Source organism: Parasteatoda tepidariorum, chromosome 10, assembly GCF_982258835.1.
Source record: "Parasteatoda tepidariorum strain Cologne lab strain chromosome 10, Ptep-v5.0, whole genome shotgun sequence".
Lineage (NCBI taxonomy): Eukaryota > Metazoa > Arthropoda > Arachnida > Araneae > Theridiidae > Parasteatoda > Parasteatoda tepidariorum.
In genome coordinates, this window is record NC_141764.1 from 2,126,823 (window position 1) to 2,147,668 (window position 20,846).

General features: G+C 31.1%; 1 protein-coding gene across 1 annotated transcript; it reads left to right on the plus strand.

Moving 5' to 3' along the window:
- Positions 1-20,311, plus strand: LOC107450841 (troponin C). The gene is made up of 5 exons (XM_016066754.4): positions 1-313; positions 5,450-5,480; positions 14,489-14,632; positions 17,531-17,782; positions 20,008-20,311. The coding sequence occupies exons 1-5, from the start codon at positions 311-313 to the stop codon at positions 20,034-20,036; spliced, it is 459 nt and encodes a 152-aa protein (XP_015922240.1). The 5' UTR covers positions 1-310; the 3' UTR covers positions 20,037-20,311.
- Positions 20,312-20,846: the final 535 nt, after the last annotated feature.

Genomic DNA, 20,846 nt, shown 5'->3' on the forward strand with positions numbered 1-20,846 from the left:
ACAAATATGTTAGATGGCAACCGAAAAAGCTAGATAATGCTGCCAAAGCGAAGAAATATCGGCCAGCAATTCTAAATTTAAGTTTTTTGGACGCAGAAACACTAGACGACCTTCCTATTCGTTTGCCCCACGTGACTTGTACGAAAATGGGGTGCCATTCGGAAGATTCTCTTTCTGTCTTACCCAGCTCCCTTTGCGATTCTTTCGAACAACCCCAATTCGGAATAAAACGATTCATTTGCAAAAAGTCGTTTGTGTGTCTTCTTCGCTCCCTTGTCTGTGACTTGCACAAGTCGGATTCATCGCAAAAATGGTAAATAAATATTCCATTTATTTTTTTTCTCTCTCTTATTTTTACAAATAAATTCAGTCGAATTTATGAAAATAAATATTCGATTTATTTTTTCTTCTTACTTTTACCTATAATTTATAGTAAAATTTATGAAGAAAAAAATATTCGATTTACTTTGTTCTCTGATTTTTACATATAATTACAGTCGAATTTATGAAAAAACTATTCGAAATATTTTTTCTCTTAGTTTTACATATAATTAATTGCAATCGAATTCATGAAATAAATTTTCGATTTATTTTTTCTTCTTATTTTTACCTATAATAACAGTCGAATTCATGAAATAAATATTAGATTTCTTTTTTTTTTTGTTTGTCTTTATTGCAATATTTCAATTATTTTCATTTTGTCATTTTCATTAATTTGCAATAAAAATTAAAGAAAAATATTATCTATATTTTTTCTAATTATAATTTCAGTTATTGGTTCTTTTAATTATTATTTAAACACTAAAAACAAGAGAAAAGTCTAGAATTTCTACGCAATTGTAAAAATTATATAGTTTTACAAATAATTAAATAAATTGTACAAAATGTTATTTTTTATATAGAACAAAATTTTATTCAACAATATGTGTAAAACCTATAAAAAAATAGTTTATATTGTAATTTAAAAAATTGAGCAAAAAAAATTAATTATAAAAATAAACCAAAATGTAATTCATTTATAAAATGGTTGAATCCTACTATAGTACTCGTTAGATTAATATCAAAAATATTAATATTTAAAGTTTTAATTTCTTCTTCCCTTTTTTTTCAAAGAAACTATAATTTTATAACCTTTTCTTTTAAAAAAAATGTGAAACAGAAGTTTCAAAAAAATATAAAATCATATTTTTTAACGTAAAAAATAACGTGCTCTTATTTTTTAATTGATAGAATTTTGTTGATGTAAAAACTTCATGATGTATTTTACTATTGAGATATAATAATTAGCAAATATTTGACATTTTTTGTATTTAATGAATTTTCTAATGATTATACTTCTTAAGCAAATCATTTTAAATAAATAGCTTTAAGCCGTGATGTCTCAGGTAATAGAGAGTTCGCTTTCCAATGATTTGAACTGGGCTTGAATCCCAGCGAAAGATGGTCGATACGAATTACGCATCCGGCTTGCACCGATCACAGTGCTGACGTGAAATATATTCAGCGGTAGACGGATCATGGGTTAAAGTTCGCTTGCCGTCTGGCTAACCGGAGGAGGTTCTCGTGGTCTTCCTCTACATGTAAAGCTAGTTCCATCAAGAAGGCAAACTTCTCCCAATACTTGCTCCAGGAGTTCCCTTGTCTTCTGGATTGGGTTCATAACTGCAAGGCTACGGAGTAGAATATTAGCAATCGTAAACCCAAAAAATTGAGACTGCCGTTCAATGACGGTCATAATATAATAAATATATGTTGTTGCTTTTATTTTAAAAATGTTAATTTGTAGTTCTCAGTTTAAAAAAATGGTTTTTCACAATTATATTTATTTACAGTCATTCTTAAATGAAATAAATATAATAAAGACAATCACGTTCATATATTGTTTACATATTGTTTTCCTTAATTGACTGTTATTGTTTACCATTGTTTTAATCATGAGGAAAATTCTATTATAAATTAAGTTGCTAAAAGCGACAGAGATTTAATTATTGTTAAAATTGTAAACTTGCATTGTTATCCAGGTCTCTAGATATTCATTAACTAGAAGATATAAAAGGAAAATATTGCATTTGCCGTTTAAAAAAAATAATCCCTTTTTAATACTAATATTAATGAAAAACTCTTTCATACATAAAAAAAAAAGAAGCACAACGCTGCTTACCACTTAATTTAAAGATGTATTTATAGCTCGTGTAGTTAACGCTGATTTTTATGATATTTTATTTTTTCACCTCATAAACAAAATCATTTACGCAACAAATGTGCTCTGATTCATCTAAAAAAAGTAAGAATACCTGTATTTTTTAAAGCTATTTATTTAAATGATTAGCTTAAGAAGTATAATTATTAATGTTAAAAAAATTTAATTTCATTCAATACAAAAAATGTCAAATATTTGCCAATTATTATATTGCAATAGTAAAATAACATCATGAAGTTTTTACATCAACAAAATTCCATCAGTTAAAAAATAAAAAAAACGTTATTTTTACTTTAAAAAATATGATTTTATATTTTTTAAATACTTCTGTTTCACATTTTAAAAAAATTATAAAATTATAGTTCCTCTGAAAAAAACTTTAAATATTAGTATTTTTAATATTAATCGAATGTGCACTGTAATAGAATTCAACTATTTTATAATTGAATTACATTTTGGACTATTTTTATTAATTAATATTTAGCCCAATTTTTTAAATTACAATTTAAACTGTTTTTTTTTTTAATATTTTGCACTTATTGTTAAATAAAATTTTGTTCTAGATCATAAATAACATTTTGTGCAATTTATTTAATTATTCCTAAAACTATTAATTTTTACTATTGCTTAGCAGTGTCTAAAGAATAATTAAAAAAATATATGGAATACTTTTCTTCAATTTTTATATCAAACTTAATTTCTAAATGCAAATGACAAAATGAAAATTATTGAAATATTGCAATAATTGAAGAAAAAAACTAATATTTATTTCACAGACAACAGTTTGAATTGAAAGGAAATTAATTTCCCTCCCATTATTAAGTTATTAGCATTTAAAAAGTATTATTATTATTAAATTTTTTTTTTTTAATTTTCAATTCCTCGGAAAATATATCAGTGGTAAACGGGAAACAATTTCCTCATTTTCATCATTCTTATTTACATGCAAAAAAGTAAATAAAAATAATATGTTTTTTTAATCAACAAAAGTGTTGTGATCGACTTATTACGATCACTGGTCAAATGTTTTTTTCCTTTCTGGATTGACTCCGTTAAACATTTCAAACATTCATGGGTTGCAAATCACTGTCTCTCTTTGATGTTTGATTTCATATCCTTGCCTATGTACCTGTTTCAACAAAATAGTTTTGCCTCTTCAGTATTCATATTTATATTAAAATCACCATCAATCACAGTCATTATACGTTAATAATAAGAAAGAATATAAAAATACTTTAAATTATTATTATGTAAATACATTAAAAAGACCTGCTGGTGAAAATAAAAAAGAAAAACAGCAGCGGTCGCCATAGCAACGCATGCAATGACGACGCATGCGCACTGTTTACTATTACTCTTGAACACAGTTGAAAAGTGAGTGGACGCCATCAAATCCAAACTAAGATCCATTCCGCCAATGGGTTATAAATTTAATAAAATTCTAACCATCCCTGTTGACAGTGAGATTATAATTTGAAAAGAAATACATCTAAGTAAACCACATGAGCAAAAAATTATGATTAACAACTATGAAGTATTCATTTCTAAAACGGCAACTGAAGGCCACATTCTGAAATGTTTTGATACTTCTGATTATGTGGCTCTGATGACACGATTTCCATGAAAACAACAAAATGTTTCTCTGAGTCGTGATGATTCAGGGGGTAGACCGTTCGCCTTTTCAAGCAGGTAAGCCTGGTTCTAATCCCAGTGATGGCTGGTTGATATGAATTCCGCATCCGACTCTCACCGACCACAATGCAGACGTTAAATATCTTCGGTGGTGACTGATCATGAGTTAGAGCCCCCTTGTAGTCAAGATTACCATGGGAGGTTTTCGTTGATTTCCTCTCCGTGTAACGCATATACGGGCAAGTTCCATGAAAAAGTCAATTTTTTTCAAATACTTGATTTAGGATTTCCCTTGTCTTCTGGATTGGGTTCTAAATTATAAGGATACGGCTGTTTTACTACGAAATACAAAATTTTTTGGATTCGAACCCGTATCACCTTATTGGAAAATGAGCGCTCAATCCCCTGAGCCATCACGGCTCGAACGCAACGGATTTTCGAATGTAAGGGAGTGTACTTCAAACTAAGCAACCAAACTTTAGAGAGTAGGTATAGTTTGTCTACGGCAAGAACTACCCCCGCCACAAAGTCTGAGGCTGTCTGCTGCTATGGAAACAAGAATGGTGCATTTCAAGGAGGGAAGCTTCTCTTCACTCTAAGGTGGACGTAATAGACTGAAGTAAAAGATTCCCGTTTCGCCGACCCCAGCTAAAACCTGTCCTATACACAGACCCCACACCCCCACTTGAAATATTTATACCTCGTTACCATAGTCACCGCCACGGGTCCAGATGAATGGATAGGGGAATTCTAACTTTAGACAAACTATAGGTGGACTTCTGAATTCAGTAGATAAATGTGTTTGCGATGAGTTCTAAAAATGAATGACCCTAAGGACCCAATTCAATATTTTTGATGGTTTTCCATTGATGGACCTACATAATCTTGATGGAAATCATCATTGATTCCATCATGAATCATTATAATTTTTTATGGTAACCAACATAAGTAATCATTACCTCAATATAGGAATTCGGATTGATTTATGATGGTCCAACATAAGAATATCAAATTATTTTAATGGTTTGTTCATGTTGAGCCATCACGAATTTCCATCATAGTATCTTAGAAATCAATTGTTGGAACGATCATGAGCAACCATCATCCCAATGTAGGAATTCGGATTGATTTATGATGGTCCAACATGAGAAACCCAAATTGTTCCGCTGGTATATTCCTGCTGAACCAACAAGAATTTCCATTAAACCATCATGGAAATGTATAGTTGGAAACATCACGGATCATCATCGATTGTTGGTCCATGAGAGTCAATCTTCTCTTGATGGTTAACCATCATAGTATCAAAGTGGCACTTTCCATCATGGAATGATGGAAGTTTGTCTGCATATCAAAAACCATAAACTCATAATGGAAAACGTTGGATGTTAGTGACCATCAAATGATGTTGGACCATCGTGAATCGCACTGAAACCGACATAAACCATCAAAACGATTTGATGGGACCATCAAGATATTTGATTTGGTTTGAGTCATTTCCCGTGATTGGGCTTAATTTTGGGAAAAAGGCTGTAAGGACTGACAATCTATAGGAATAAAAAATAATTTTAAAGATGAACGTATAATTCACTAATTTTTTCTTTCTTTTTTTCTACATAGGTTGAGGAACTGAGTAAAGAGCAAGTTGAAAGTAAGTATTGTTTTCTGTATTGACTTCATAATTACTGTATTGACTTCATAATCATTCAATGTTTATAGTTGTTTCTATCACTAAAATCTATTCAAAATGAAAAAGTTTTCGTTCGCTCGGTTTCTAAAATCAATGATCAATAATGTCCCGCAATCCAAATAAAATTTGGACAAGAATACTTTAGTACACTTTCTGACCAAAAGAATCCGAACACCCAGTTGTTAGGGTAGAGGAAGCATAATAAAGTGTGGGGGGGGGTTCTCCTGGGGGTACTTATATCTTCCAAGTCCCTCAGTGGACTGATCACCAAGACACGGTTCCCAAAGGCAAGCAACACTGCCCACGGTCCGTAAGTGGGTGGGTGACCACTTTGATTAGCCTGCGTAAGGAACGAGGGTGTGTGGTATCGGTCCTCGTTAAACTGTTCGACCGTGAAATGCTCGACTTCGCTCACAGGTTGTCGGGCTGCCAAAGCAGGGAGTCCTCCCCTCTGCAGAGGATCGAAATTGTGACGGCGTTTCTTCAAATCATCCTCAGGCATGTTTTTCAGACCGTCTACCGTAGCCCATTGAGCAGCTCTAGTGCAACGTCAATAAAGTACTTATCTCAAATTCAGATATCCCTTCATTTCGTTAAGCTTAACATATTAATAAAATGCGCTTACATAAAAACTTTAATAAATACATATTTGATAAACAAAATTATCCGTTTTTTTATCAACTTCTAAGAAAACATAGTGAGTAAGAAGTAACTAACGAGTGGAACTAATAGTGAACAAAGTAATGTAACAAAAAGTTCAACAAAAAAAAGTTCTTTTTTTAGCAAAATTAAAACAAAATTTAACCAAAAATTTAACACAATTTAGGATTTTTTTAAAAATGTAATGCTTATCAATGTACTTGTATCTGATAGCATGCAGCCGGTGTTTTTTTTTCTTCCTGTTTATGAATGAAATTTTAGCAGATGAACATGTTTTTACTTAGTTTAAATTATAATTCACTACTATTTTTTAATCTTTTGTCGCAGTTGCACATTAAGTCAGCTAGGGATATTTAAACTAATATTTTCGCAAAATACACTTGGGGATGGATTTTTTCCCCTGACAAATGATCAAAATGGCGATGTAAAGAGCTAAAAACAGAATGAATAGCCCATTCACTTCTTAATTTTTTCGCCAGTAGCTTATTGATTGCAATTTAAGTTCTGGTAAAACAGAGTGTTCATATAAATGAATCGGATCGAGCAACGAAATGGTTAACTAAAATATTTATTCCTCGCTGCCAACCATTGGAAATAAAAAAAAATATTATGAAAACGCTACTTTATGATTATTTAAAAGTTCTAAATTCTAGTTTCTCTTCTAAAATAATTTCTTTAAAATTTGATATTAAATAATAAAACTTCAGTTAGTTTTCAACTTAAAATGTATTATTAATACATTTTAAGTTGTATAAATAATATGTATTAATAATACATTTTGTAATGTATTTGTATAAATGTAAATACATTATTTTTCCTTAAAAAAGCAATCAATATCATTAAAAAAAAACAAAAGAAAAAAAACAGTAGCATATCTTTAAAGAAGAAGAAATTTAAACAGCGAAATACTTAATAAAGAAGCGCTGGAAAAATACATCAGGTAAGAGTGTCCTCATACATATTACCGTAAATAACCGAAATCAAGAAAATGTCAACTTTCACGATGTCAAAGTCAATGTCAACGCATAGTCGCCCGAAATATTTGTTATATCCGATTTAATATTAATATTTTGATTGCTATTATTACATTTATTCGGTATTTTAATATCTTTTAAACTTTACATGGTGGCCCAATTTTTGAATGGTAATTTTTTTTCTAAGAATCATAGATTTCTTAGAAAAAGCTTTTTGTTTTTAATCGCACATTTTTTGTAAATTGCATTTTTGTAAATTTTTATAATTTTAAATAATTTTATTTTTGTATTTGTAAATATGCATTAAATATATTATATAGGTGCAATACAAATAAATTAGATGGGTATTAAAGCGAAAGAAAATTATTTTATGCCTCATGATTTTAAGTGTATTGGTTTCATGCAGAGTTGACTGGTTTAAACCATTGTGGTTTGAGCCATAAACCAAACGTTTTTCTTTTAAAAATTTGTTAATTATAATATTTTTTTAAATATTTTATATGAATACTTTTAATTAGACAATATGAAACTTCTACGCATTTTTTTTAGTTTTGAATTTAAGTGCTAAAGTGAATTGTCTAACTATAAATAAACGTAAAATGTCATTTTTAAATGTTTACGCATCATTTGCTTTCCTGAAAAACACTATCTCTGTAGAACACTTTCATGTTACGAAAGTTTTGGGCTCGTTAATGTCTCTAAAACTGCTTCACAAGTGTTAAATAACCATAAAAGAACGTTTAAAATAGTTAATTAAGACTCTGCGTTTTGCCTAGTTATATATTTAATTATTTTAAATAGCTTCTGTGGTTTTGAAAATTATTAACGAATTATTGAGGATTATAAATGATTACCAACTCAATTTTTATTAAAAATACACTCGTTTAACCTACTTTGATTTAATTAATTCTCCAACTTAACGAATATTTTTTCTGGTCTGACGAAAACGGTGCTAAAGTGCTCTTTTTTAACGAATTTTTAGCTTTGCTTTATAGAACAACACTAGCAGGAAGAAACTTCGCACATAAAACTAAAACTATGAATTTTTCGCACTTACAATTTTGAATATTTCACACCTTAATCTGAGTGAGTAATTATTTTTATAACTTATAATTTCCTAACGTATAACTTATAATTTTTAAGCTCGAAGTAAAACAGTAATCATTTTTTTCTTATATCTGTATATATAAGGGTAATTTGCATCGATAGTTGCCCTTTACAAAAATTAATATTCGATTTAACGAACGGATGTGTCGGTACCATTCAATTCGTTAAATCGAGGTTCAACGGTAACTTAAAAATAATGAATTGTATGTACGTGATTGTAGCTCGATTTTTAAATAGTATGACATGTTATAAAACATTTTTGTTATAGAGCCGGTTTAGATCGTTTATATTTTCAAAACTGTTTCTACAATTTCAAATATTTCACTTAAATTAGACTTTATTTTGGAAATAAATGAAACGTTACACCGATATTTTAGAACTACTTTTGAAAATCCTAAACATACAATTATTTATACTTTTATCAAAATGCCTGGAATGTAATCTAAGAATATACACAAAGTCTTTTCTGAGATGTTTCAGAAATAGTATTTCATTATAACTTGTTAATACTTTCAGAAATATTTGTAAAATGTAACGTAGGAAAATAAGAAATTTTGACCTAGCTTAGCATGCAAATATATATATATATATTGGAAATTCGAGCTTTTTGTAAAAAGCCTAAGGAAATTACCTAATGTCCCTAACCTACCTAATAATTACCTAATGGAACCTGAGGGAATTATTATCAATACTTTCAGAAATGTTTGTAAGATGTAACGTTGGAAAATAATGCATTTTGCTTGTTAAATGAAGTATTTCAAAAATAAAATGCAAAAAAAAAGAGAAGCTTTTTTTAAGCAAAAGGGAGCAAAGCTTTGCGTGGGTTTAACACGATCTCTCAGGTATTTATAGAAGTCGGTCCTCCAACATCAACTGTGGATAAAGTTTTATTTCAATAAATATGTCATATTCATTCACATTCATTAGATGGGATGTCTACCATTTTTGATTTACGTTTACAAAATTTAAGAAAACTTTCTATGATTAATAATACATTTAATAAACTGTATTTAAAATGCTCGTTGTTTGTAGCAAAGATCTAAAATGCTGATACATTCTAATTAATATCAGAAGTAGAAGCGAAACAAAAATTATTTTAGTTATTAAGAACAAATTCCTGCAGGATAAAACGCGACATAAAAGAATAATTAAGGCATAGTATAAAACGTGGAATACAATAATGGAAGTGAACACTTTTCGCAAGAAGCACTTGGAGGATTATTTAAGAGATGTTTAGAACTTCTCCTAAATAATCCTCTAAGATGTTTAGAACTTTGCATTTGTTTACTCTCCTGTATCCATGGGTTAACATTGTAATGCAATACGTTAAAAATAAATACAAATAGGAAGTATATAAAAAATCGGCTGACCCATTACGTGTATGTTTAAATAGAAAAGTATTGCGTAGAAAAATCGTGCAAAACATGTAACTATTAAAAATCTACAGTGCGTCTAATAATTTAATATAATTATTATATTATACTAATATAATACCTGATATAATAAATATTCTATATTTATATAATATATGGTCTAATTTAGCCTATCGTCTAATTTATATTATCTATCGTCTTATTTAACCAATGGATAGACGAACGTAAACAAGTGCAAACTGGTTTCAGTCACGTAAAAACAATAAAGCTGTATAGAATCGCCTGATAATTAAGATTTTACATAGAATCTTATAGTGGGTGTAATAATTTGGACAGGGACTCTATGTTCAATATCGCAAAAAAAGATATTGTACGATATTGCAAAAAATGGTTGTGGAATGTGGATCGATATTTCTCAACATTTACAAACGTTATAGAATGACGAACGACATCGGCAACACAATATTCAAAAAAACGAATGTTGTGGAATACTGGCAATCACCATAATTGCGTTATTCGTAAAAATAAAAACTAGTATATGAAAATTTTCTTATCTTTTATTGTATTTAATACCTTTCCTGTCTTTTAAAAGAATAATTTTTATTTAAGAACTCAATATAGTTAAAGATTAAAAGTTTTACAAGGAGCCTTTCACCGTGACATCGATGAGAATTGTACAATATGGCACATTCATTGATGATTTTCTCCGATATTGACAATGTCGGTCGATATATACAGTCGGACTTCTATTTAACGAACTTTTGCGAATTCTTCTATTTTGCGATTTTTTTCAAGGAACCAAGAACATTTTGGAAATTTTTTCTCAAAATAACTTCCAAATAGCGAAGTGAATTTTCCATTTCATGAACTTTTCTTTGAGATCCAAAATATTTCAAACTTGGTAACGCATTTATGAGCGAAATAACCTTGAATTGATTTTCGAAGCCCTTTCACTTTTAGAGAAAGCTGAAAAATCCCTTTTTATTTGCATTTCAAATGAAAAATTCAACAAAATGAACGGCTTTTATCAGTAGCTATTAAATTTTGCGGTAATGTATGTTTAAAATTACTTTTATTATAACTGCAGCTGTGATTTTATACATAAATTTAGCTTTTTTTTTTTAAGTTGAAAATGCATGTTGGATGCAGATTTCTTTTAGGGTTAAGATTTATAAAATAAATCGTGGATACTAGTTTACAAGATGAAGGTGTGTATCCATTGCCATTTTAATTATATCTAGTGTTTATGAACTGAAGACCTGTTTTGTGTGAACTCCCGGTTATAGTGAAACGAAATGTCGGTTCCTTGAAGGCTCACTATAGCGGGATTTGACTGCATTTCAAAAGATGATTTTCTATCAAACGAATTTACCATATAACGTACTTAATATCGGGCGAATTCACTGTATAGAGGCCTGATTGAATTAAGGCTGTTACTTGTGCTACTTTTGATAGTGGAGGCAACAAAAAAAAAAACGAAGAATTGTAGCTCGCCAAACCTCAGTTTAGAAGAAGACTTAGTTTGAAATACCTGAATAAATAACTTCTTTCCGAGAGATAGAGAAAGGACGGGAAGGTGAAAGATAAATATAAATCTACATCTGTTGCCAAATTTGGATCGCCCCAAATGTCTCTCCCGGTTTTGACTTACAATTGTTTCTCACTTCGACTAAAACGACGTTCCTTCGACGCAAGAGATTAAATGCTTCGAATTAAAATTACGCAGTGAAATAACAAACTTTATTTTTACATTATCATTAAACTTGATCTACAAATGGGTTTTAAATACAGGGTTGCCGCAGAAAAAGAAATTAACAAAATAGTTGCTTTTAGTTGCCTAAAGCATGAAAATAGTTGCCGGAAACTATGAAAATAGTTGCCTAAATAAGAACAAAATTCATATTATACCATGATCCAAAGAACAAATTTTCAGCAAAAATAAGACTAAAATTTTATGAAATGACTTAATTGTCATATTATACCATGATCCATTTAGTCAAGTGTGAGGGAAATATGACCATTTTTACATAAACGTTTGTGTTCTAGCATTAAATTTTTATATCAAAAAAATTAGTACATTTACAGATAGTCAAATATTTTTAATTACTAAAATTCATTCAAAAAATACTTTTTCATTAAAGAAAAATATACTTCTATTAATAATTAATAAAAACATACAAACATATTTTTATGAAAGAAAACATACTTTTATCAATAATTGATTAAACAAATCAATATATATATATATATATATATATATATATATATATATATATATATATATATATATATTGTGATTACTCGAGTTAATTCGAAATTCACACATCGTAATATCGTATTAAAAATTGGGTTTTTTAAAAATCAGGTATAATTTTGTAGCAATAACCATTAAGAAGGTGATCGAGAAACGAAATAGACTTATGATGGAATCTGTGCAAATTGAGTGCATCAAAAAGCGATTACTCAAATTTGAAATTCAGAATTTTTAACATTTATTTTTTAAGAAAAGAAATTCAGTTTGTTCAGAAGATTCCACGGGGGCCGCAGGTTTTCAACCCAATTTATGCTAAAAAAACATCGCTAGGAGAACAGAAAAGTCTCCTTTTCCAGAAAATAGTTGCTTTTTTAGCCTTTTCAGGAAGAAAAAAAAGTTGCCATAGTTGCCTCATGCTGAAAATAGTTGCAACTAGTAGCATTTTAGTCGCCTGTGGCAACCCTGTAAATTATATTACTGTTTGATTATCAAACAAAAAGTTGTTGTCAATTTCATCACTTCTGCTGTAAATTATAATATTTTATATTATTTCACTTTTTTTTCAATCATAATATTTTGAATTTCATTCTAAAATATCAAGATATCTATTGAAGATGCCTACTGATTGGTTGTGTGATGATCATTTATATTGACATAGCCTTTACCCATATTCATATTTTATTTTATAACCGTCGTTTAACGCCTTTTTTGGGTTTTCGACTACCCATGCTCAACTCCTTAACCTTGCATTTGGAACCCAATCCAGAAGACAAGGGAACTCTTGGATCAAGTATTGGAAGAAATGTGTCCTCGAGGAGGACTTTTCTCACCCGCATATGCGTTACATGGAGAGAAAACTCTTCCACGGTTAGCCTAACGGCGAGGGAGCTCTAACCCATGATACCACTGAGGATATTTCAGTTCGGCACTGTGGTCGGTGCAATCGCTAAATAAAGACAGTTTCCTGATCTTTAAAATAAGTGCAAAATAGTTTATACGAGAGAGAAATGTTTGGATACTAAATGTAATTAAAATATTAGCTCACTCGAAGATTTTGAAACTCGTTCATATTCCATGTAAAAATTAATATTTATTTCTTATTTTTTATCATTTAATTTAGCAACTGTCGAAAAAAGTTAAAAATAAAAAAGTCAAAAATATTTGAAATTTAAATGTGTCATTTTAGCAGGCAAAATCCAAAATTCGAAAATCATCTGTTGAATAATTCTTGGAGAAAAAAAATGTTTAAAAATACCACACATTTAAAATTTTATTATTCGGAAACTATTCAATCCACACACATTTTGCATTGTGTCAATTAAAACGACATAAGCTTAAAATGAAGCAAAAATGTGTGTATTTTGCAATTCACACTTTTCCGACCATTATTAAAAAACATAAATAAAAAAATAAGTAACCGTAAAAAGTTATCAGCTGAGTGCAATTATTTTTGAATGCAAGCGTTTTATAACTGTGCGTAAAAAATTTCATTTCTTTTTGAAACTTTCCGAGATGAAGCGAAATTTGAAAAAAGTGATATCAATCTAAAGGATCTCTTTTCCGAACTATTCTGACCCTATTTCCTATGGTGTCTATATATTAAGGGGACCGGAAAATAGTGTCGTTTCGGTACATTTGATATTTGTTATCGAGATTTTATTTTTAACCCATAATGTATTCAGCCTCGTTAGCAACAACCTTTTGATGACGAATCGAAAAAAATGAGTTGGTTTTCAAAACTAACGAACATTTAATGCTCCTAAACGACATTACTTTCCGGTCCCCCTAATATATATTCTCCCCTATGGGCTATCATCTGTATCCTTCGAGAAAAAAAAGGTACGTTTCTAGGAGACGCAAATTTTTTTTAAAGAAGTGTAACGTAATTGCCTCTATTAATTTATTTGCCTATTTCTGATGAGTCTATCGTATTACTTTTTTTGATATCATGATTCTTTTTGCTTACTCTACAGTACCTGGCCAAACGATTAGACGCACTCTAAGATTCTATGTAAAATTATAACTATCAGGTGATACAGCTTTATTGTTTTTATGCGACTGAAACCGGTTTGCACTTGTTTACGTTCCGTGTATCAATGGGTTAAATGAGACGATATATTATATAAATTCCACGATAGGATAAATGAGACGAAATATTATATAAATATAGAATATTTATTATATCAAGCATTATATTAGTATATTATAATAATGAGATCAAATTATAAGACACATTGTAGTTTTTGAATAATGACATGTCTTGCACGAGTTTATAGGCAATACTTTTATATTTAGACATGCATGTAATGGGTTTTTATGCTGGAGATTTTTTATAGACTTCCTATTTGTATTTATGTTTAACGTATTGCATTACAATGTTAACCCATTGATACACGAAAGTAAACAAGTGCAAACAGTCTGTGTAAAATCAATAAAGCTGTATAGAGTATCACCTGATAATTAAGATTTTACATCGAATCTTATAGAGTGCGTCTAAAGATATGGACTGTACATTTAATAATAAGAATTTAAGAACTTTCATTCTGTGAAGCGTAGTTTTAAAATTTCTTTGGCTAACATTAGTTGTTATCTTTTTTTCAGTGTTGAAGAAAGCCTTCGACATGTTCGACAAAGACAAGAAAGGTTCGATTGAGACGACTGTCGTTTCAACCATCCTCAGAACTCTTGGACAGTCCTTCGTAGAAAGTGAACTAAAAGAACTCATAACAGAAATAGACGTCGACGGTCAGTTCCTTTATTTTAATAATGTCTGAATAATTCATCCATACTTATTCAACATTTCAGTATCCGAAAACAACCATTGTTTTTTGAAGACTCTTTCCCAGTTGAAATTCCTGATGGTCCCATCAAATCATTTTAAAGGTTTATATTGGTTTCAATGCTATTCATGATGGTCACCATCATCCAACATTTTCCATGATGCGTTCATGGATTTCGATAGGCCAACAAACTTCCATCATTCCACATTAATAGGATGATGGTTAACCATCAAGAGAAGTTTGATTCTCATGGACCAACAATCCGTGATGGTCCATGATGATTCAAGGGGAATTCTTGTTGGTTCTCAGACCATCAAAACAATTTGGGTTTTTCTTAATGTTGGCCCATCAAAAATCGGTCCGAATTCCGACATTGGGAGGATGTTGGTTCGTGATCGTTCCAACATTTAATTTCTGAAGAAACTATATTTTGGACCATCATAAATCAGTCCGAATTCATACTTCGGTTGTTACTTATGTTGGTTACCATCAAAAAATAGAATGGCTCGTGATGGAATTATGGATGGTTACCATCAAGATTATGTTGGTCCATCAATGGAAAACCATCAAAAGTTTTGAATTGGATGTTTTTCCTGATCTAATCGGACATTGAAATTTTGAATAAATATTGATGATTTAAATATCAAATCAGATCCAAAATATTCCAAACATTGCACTCACCGCAGAGATTGTTGACCTTCGACATATTGTACATACATGTCTTTCGCGGTGACGTATACAGTGAAAAAAAAAAGTTTAAAAAAAGGCACAAAAATGTACCTTCTCTGATTAATTATACATTTTTTCGACGGATTCAACTTTTGACCATAAAATATAAGGAGAAGCTGTTAACAGGGAAATAAGGACACAATACTTAGGTCATGAGAGCGGTCCAAAGTTTTAATTCGTCATTTTTACTTTACTTGCGTATTTCACAATATCTGGATACATTTTTAAGCGAGTTAAAAAAAAAAATTTGCACACAATTATAAAATTCATCGAGATAAAGATATTGCATGCAAAACATAATTTCAACGTAAATATTTAAATACTTATTATTTTTTAATAAAAGTCAAAAAAAATTTAAATCAAAAGATATAAAATTTTATAAATCATTTTAAATAATGTAATTTTGTATGGCAAAATACAATATTTGAGTGAAATCGGTCGAATAATTCCTGATAAATGGAATTTTTTAACTTAAATAAAATCGAATATTAAAAGAAGATCCGATGATGAGATCAAAAGTTACTCAGGGAGGTCCGTTTATTAATTTTTTGCACACTCTCCACAATTCGAATGGATGGTGTTTTCTACACTGAGAGCTCTTGACTGCCTATACTTCCGGTTTACTGTCTCCGTTTTATTTGGTCACAACGTGATCATTGTGTTTTAAGACTATCTTAGGCAGTATTTACGTGTATTTGTTACCACGTTTATTGTCTATGTTTAAAAAAGATTCGTTATAAGAGTGGTCATTTGAAGATCTGTCATTTCAAGATGTAAGAATCGTCATTTGAAAAAAATGACACCTATTTCCTCGTCAACACTGTACCAGCTTTGAAATGTAAACCTAAATGATCATTTGCAAAATGAACTCGCTGTTCGAACACTATGCTAACACTAACGTGCGGTTCCGTACGGCTTGCAACAAGAACAAACAAGTAAAAAGCGGGCATTTCAGAACAGACAAAAAAGTGAGCTCTCTAAATCTAGCAACCCTATATCTCCTTTTTCATCAACACATCTCTCAATGACTAAAACAAATTTTCTTTTTCGCCAGAATTACTTGATATCTTATAAAATACTCAGAAATGACACATTTTATTTCTTTTATTAAAAACTAAATTATCTGTTTTAGAATATCGTCTCCAAGAATAAGCTGTGTTAACCAGCTGTATACTTTGTAAGCAGAAGATTGCTGCTGTAGTTTACATTTATATTGAAAACACCATCCATAATTGTTTCAATTACTGACATTCATGATCCTACCCAATTACGTCGGTTTGTTGGTGACAGAATCGGCAATCTTTATTACTTGATTCGCTGTCTAATATCAAATATTTTTTTCCCTTCTATTTAGCAGAAAGTAATATAATTCAAATAACTTACTGACATAATTCAAAGAGCCGTGAAAGCTCAGAGGATAGAGCGTTCGCCTTCCAAATAAGGTAAACTGGGCTCGAATTCCAGTGATGGCTGGCCGATGCGAATTCAGCATCCGACTTGCACCAACCACAGTGCTGACGTAAAAATCCTCCGTGGTAGACAGATCATGAATTAGAGTCCCTTTGCCGTCAGGCTAACCGTGGGAGGTTCTCGTGGTTTTCCTCCCCATGTAAAACGAATGCGGGTGAGTTCCACCCAGAAGTCATCCACAAAGACAACTTTTTCCCAATACTTTATCCAGGTGTTCCCTTGTCTTCGGAATTGGGTTCAAAATGACAAGTTGAACACTAGTAGTAAAAAAACATTGAAAGCTCAGCTTGATAGATATTTGCAAAACACAGAAATAAACTTTGAAAGCTCAGCTCGATAGATATTTGCAGAACACGAAAATAAACTTTGAAAGCTCAGCTTGATAGATATTTGCAGAACACAAAAATAAACTTTGAAAGCTCAGCTTGATAGATATTTGCAGAACACGAAAATAAACTTTGAAAGCTCAGCTTGATAGATATTTGCAGAACACAAAAATAAACTTTGAAAGCTCAGCTTGATAGATATTTGCAGAACACAAAAATAAACTTTGAAATCTTTGATAGATATTTACAGAACACAAAAATAAACTTTGATAGCTCGGTTAAAGTGAAATCTCGGACTTATTCTACTGTAGTTGAAGAATGAATGTTTTTGTTCTCAGGTAGCGGTGAGTTGGAGTTCGATGAGTTCTTGGCCCTGACATCGAGGTTTCTGGTGGAGGAAGATTCTGAGGCGATGCAGGAAGAATTGAGGGAGGCATTCCGTATGTACGACAAGGAGGGGAACGGTTACATCAATGTTATTGACTTGAGGGAAATATTGAGGGCACTCGACGACAAACTCACAGAAGACGAGTTGGATGAGATGATTGCAGAAATTGACACTGATGGATCAGGAACCGTCGACTTTGAGGGTAAGTCTAATACACACGCATTCTCAGATCAGTGATCTATTATGCCCTCCTCCAAAAACCCTTGTCTTAAAATTTCCATGACACTTTCTTTTGAAATTTTGTTCAATGTAGTTTTCAGTTTCACATAGTAAAAGTTTTTTTTTATCTATTTGAAAATCCGTTCCGCAGTGGACTGATCGCTAAAACACGGCTCCCAGCAGATCACCGAAGTCAAGCATCACTGGCTGCTGTCAGTGTGCGGGTGGGTGACCACTTGGATCAGTCTGCGTAGGGACCGAGGGGGTGCGGTATGGGTCCTTGATAAACTGTTCTACCGTAAAGTGCTCAACTTCGTGTGCACGTCGTCGTGCTACCGAAGCAGGGGTGCCATCCCTTCTGCAGAGAAATAAATTGTGATGGCATGCCTTCGGATCATCCTCACGCATGTTTCCCAGACAGTCACCAATAGCCCATTGTGCAGCTCTAGTGTGAAGCAAATCAAGTACCTACGTACCTTAATGAACTAATATTATAAAATTCACTAATATTTCTAAATTCACGAAACTAAAGATTTGTATGATGAATCTGTGAATGTTACTTAATGATGTAAAGAAACAGCCTGTGAATTATTAGCAACAGTTTCATACATATGAGTGGAAATTGTCTTGAGAAATATTGCACAATTGCAAGTTTTTCTTTCTTTAAATTTCATATTTTAGTATGATGATATATAAAATGATTTGCTTAAGATTTTTTTTATCGAATTTTTAACCAACTTATATTAGCTTGAAAATATAACCAGTATATTGCAAAATTAAGCTGTATATTGATAAATTAACCAGTATATTCCTCAATTAATTTGACGTAAATTAAATTACGTTACGTCGCTTTTTTTGCAGTATTAAAATATTTTCCCACTCATGCTGTCAATACTTTTAATTCAGCACCTCTTCTGTTTGTTTTGTTCTTACATGTGACAGTAAAGATTACCTTCCCATGGAGATTGTTTTCTATGAAACCCTTACATTTTTGTTAACATAACTTAACATTGCTTGAAAAAATAATAAATACTCTCGAAAAGTAAAATTAATATTTACTATAAAAATTTCTAGCAATTATGTTTTGCCCCTTTATAAGGTTGTTCATTACTATTTAAAAAAGTGACTCACACAAAAGGTAAAAAAAATTCCTTTCAAACTGTCATCTCCATGGAAACTGGGTCCCGCAGTGGACTGATCGTAAAGACACGGTTCCCAGTAGAACACCGAAGTCGAGCATCACTAACTCACTAACTGCGTTCAGTAAGCGGGTGGGTGACCACTTTGATTAGCCTGCGGAAGGAGCGAGGGTGCATGGTATGGGTCCTCGTTAAACTGCTCTACTTAAAGTGCTCGACTTCGCGCCCAGGTCGTCGGACTACCAAGCCAGGGAAGCCATCCCCTCTGCAGAAGATCAAAATTGCGATGGCATGTCTTCGGATTATCATCCTCCGGGATGTTTACCAGACCGTCGCCAATAGCCCATTGTGCGACGCTAACCGCTACTATGTAAAGTGGTGAATAAATTAAGACAGCTTCAATGGATTAATTTTCCTCTCCCAAGTCAAAATTCTTGATGGTCCCATCAGAACATTTGGATGGTTTATTTTGGTTTCAGAGAGATTCCTGATGGTCCAACATCATTTGCTGACCCTCCAACATTTCCAATTCTGTGCTCATGGTGTTTGATATGCCAACAAACTTCCATCCTTCCATGGTGGAAAATCCTACTTTAACGCACTATGATGCTTAACCATCAAGAGAAGTTTGATTCCCATGGATCAACAATCCATGATGGTTTTGTTGGTGCAGCAGGAATATGCCATCAAAACTATTTGTTTTGTATGTTGGCCCATCAGAAATCAGAACAAATTCCTACATTGGGGTGATGGTGGTTCATGATCTTTCCAACATTTGATTTCTAAGAAACTATGATGGAAATGTCTGATGGCTCAACGTAAACAAACTATCAAATTGAGTAGCTGATGTTGGATCATCATAAATCAGTCTGAATTCCTACATTGGGGTGGTGGTTACTCATGTTGGTTACTACCAAAAAAGATAATGGTTAATGATGAAAGTATAGATGGATTAAGATTATGTTGGTCAATCAATCAAAAGTTTTGACATCGGTAGTATACATAGTTGCCTCAAGTTTAAAGCACTGAAATTGTCATATATTTAAGTGACTTTATTTTTCTTTTGCAGAGTTTATGGAAATGATGACTGGTGATTAAATTCAACTTCGAGAGACACTCAGCGAAAGATTTTTCTCAGTGAAGTCAACCATCTTGTTAATAACTGCGACCGATTGCTGTAAACACAACACTTAACATAAATTTGAAAAATTCCTCTTCTCGGTATGAGTTTTTTTGTCCCGTAGAAAAATTATTTTTCTCTTATTTCTTTATTAAAAAATAAATAAACAATAAGAAAAGTCATTTTGGTGGAATCATGGATTATAAAATGACTGAAAACACTGTTCGATCATTGAATAAAACTTATTATTTTTCTTTTCTTTCTTTATTAAAAAATAAATAAACAATGTGAAAACTCATTTAGATGGTATCATGGATTTTAAAATGGCTGAAAACAATGTTCGATCATTGAATAACACACATAATTTTTTCTTTCTCTCTATATTAAAAAAAAAATAAACAATATGAAAACTCATTTAGGTGGAATCATGGATTATAAAATGACTGAAAACACTGTTCGATCTTTGAATAACACACATTATTTTTCTTTTCTTTCTTTATTAAAAAATAAATAAACAATATGAAAACTCATTTAGGTGGAATCATGGATTTTAAAATGGTTGAAAACAATGTTCGATCTTTGAATAACACATATTATTTTTCTTTTCTTTCTACATTAAAAAATAAATAAATAATATGAAAACTCATTTAGGTGGAATCATGGATTTTAAAATGGCTGAAAACAATGTTCGATCTTTGATTAACACACACTATTTTTCTTTTCTTTCTTTATTAAAAAATAAATAAACAATGTGAAAACTCATTTAGGGGGAATCATGGATTTTAAAA

Excerpts from the sequence above, each read along its gene's own strand:
- LOC107450841 (XM_016066754.4), top strand. Across the intron at positions 5,481-14,488 it reads GAGTAAAGAGCAAGTTGAAA|TGTTGAAGAAAGCCTTCGAC; the intron begins GTAAGTATTGTT and ends TCTTTTTTTCAG. Across the intron at positions 14,633-17,530 it reads AACAGAAATAGACGTCGACG|GTAGCGGTGAGTTGGAGTTC; the intron begins GTCAGTTCCTTT and ends TTTTGTTCTCAG.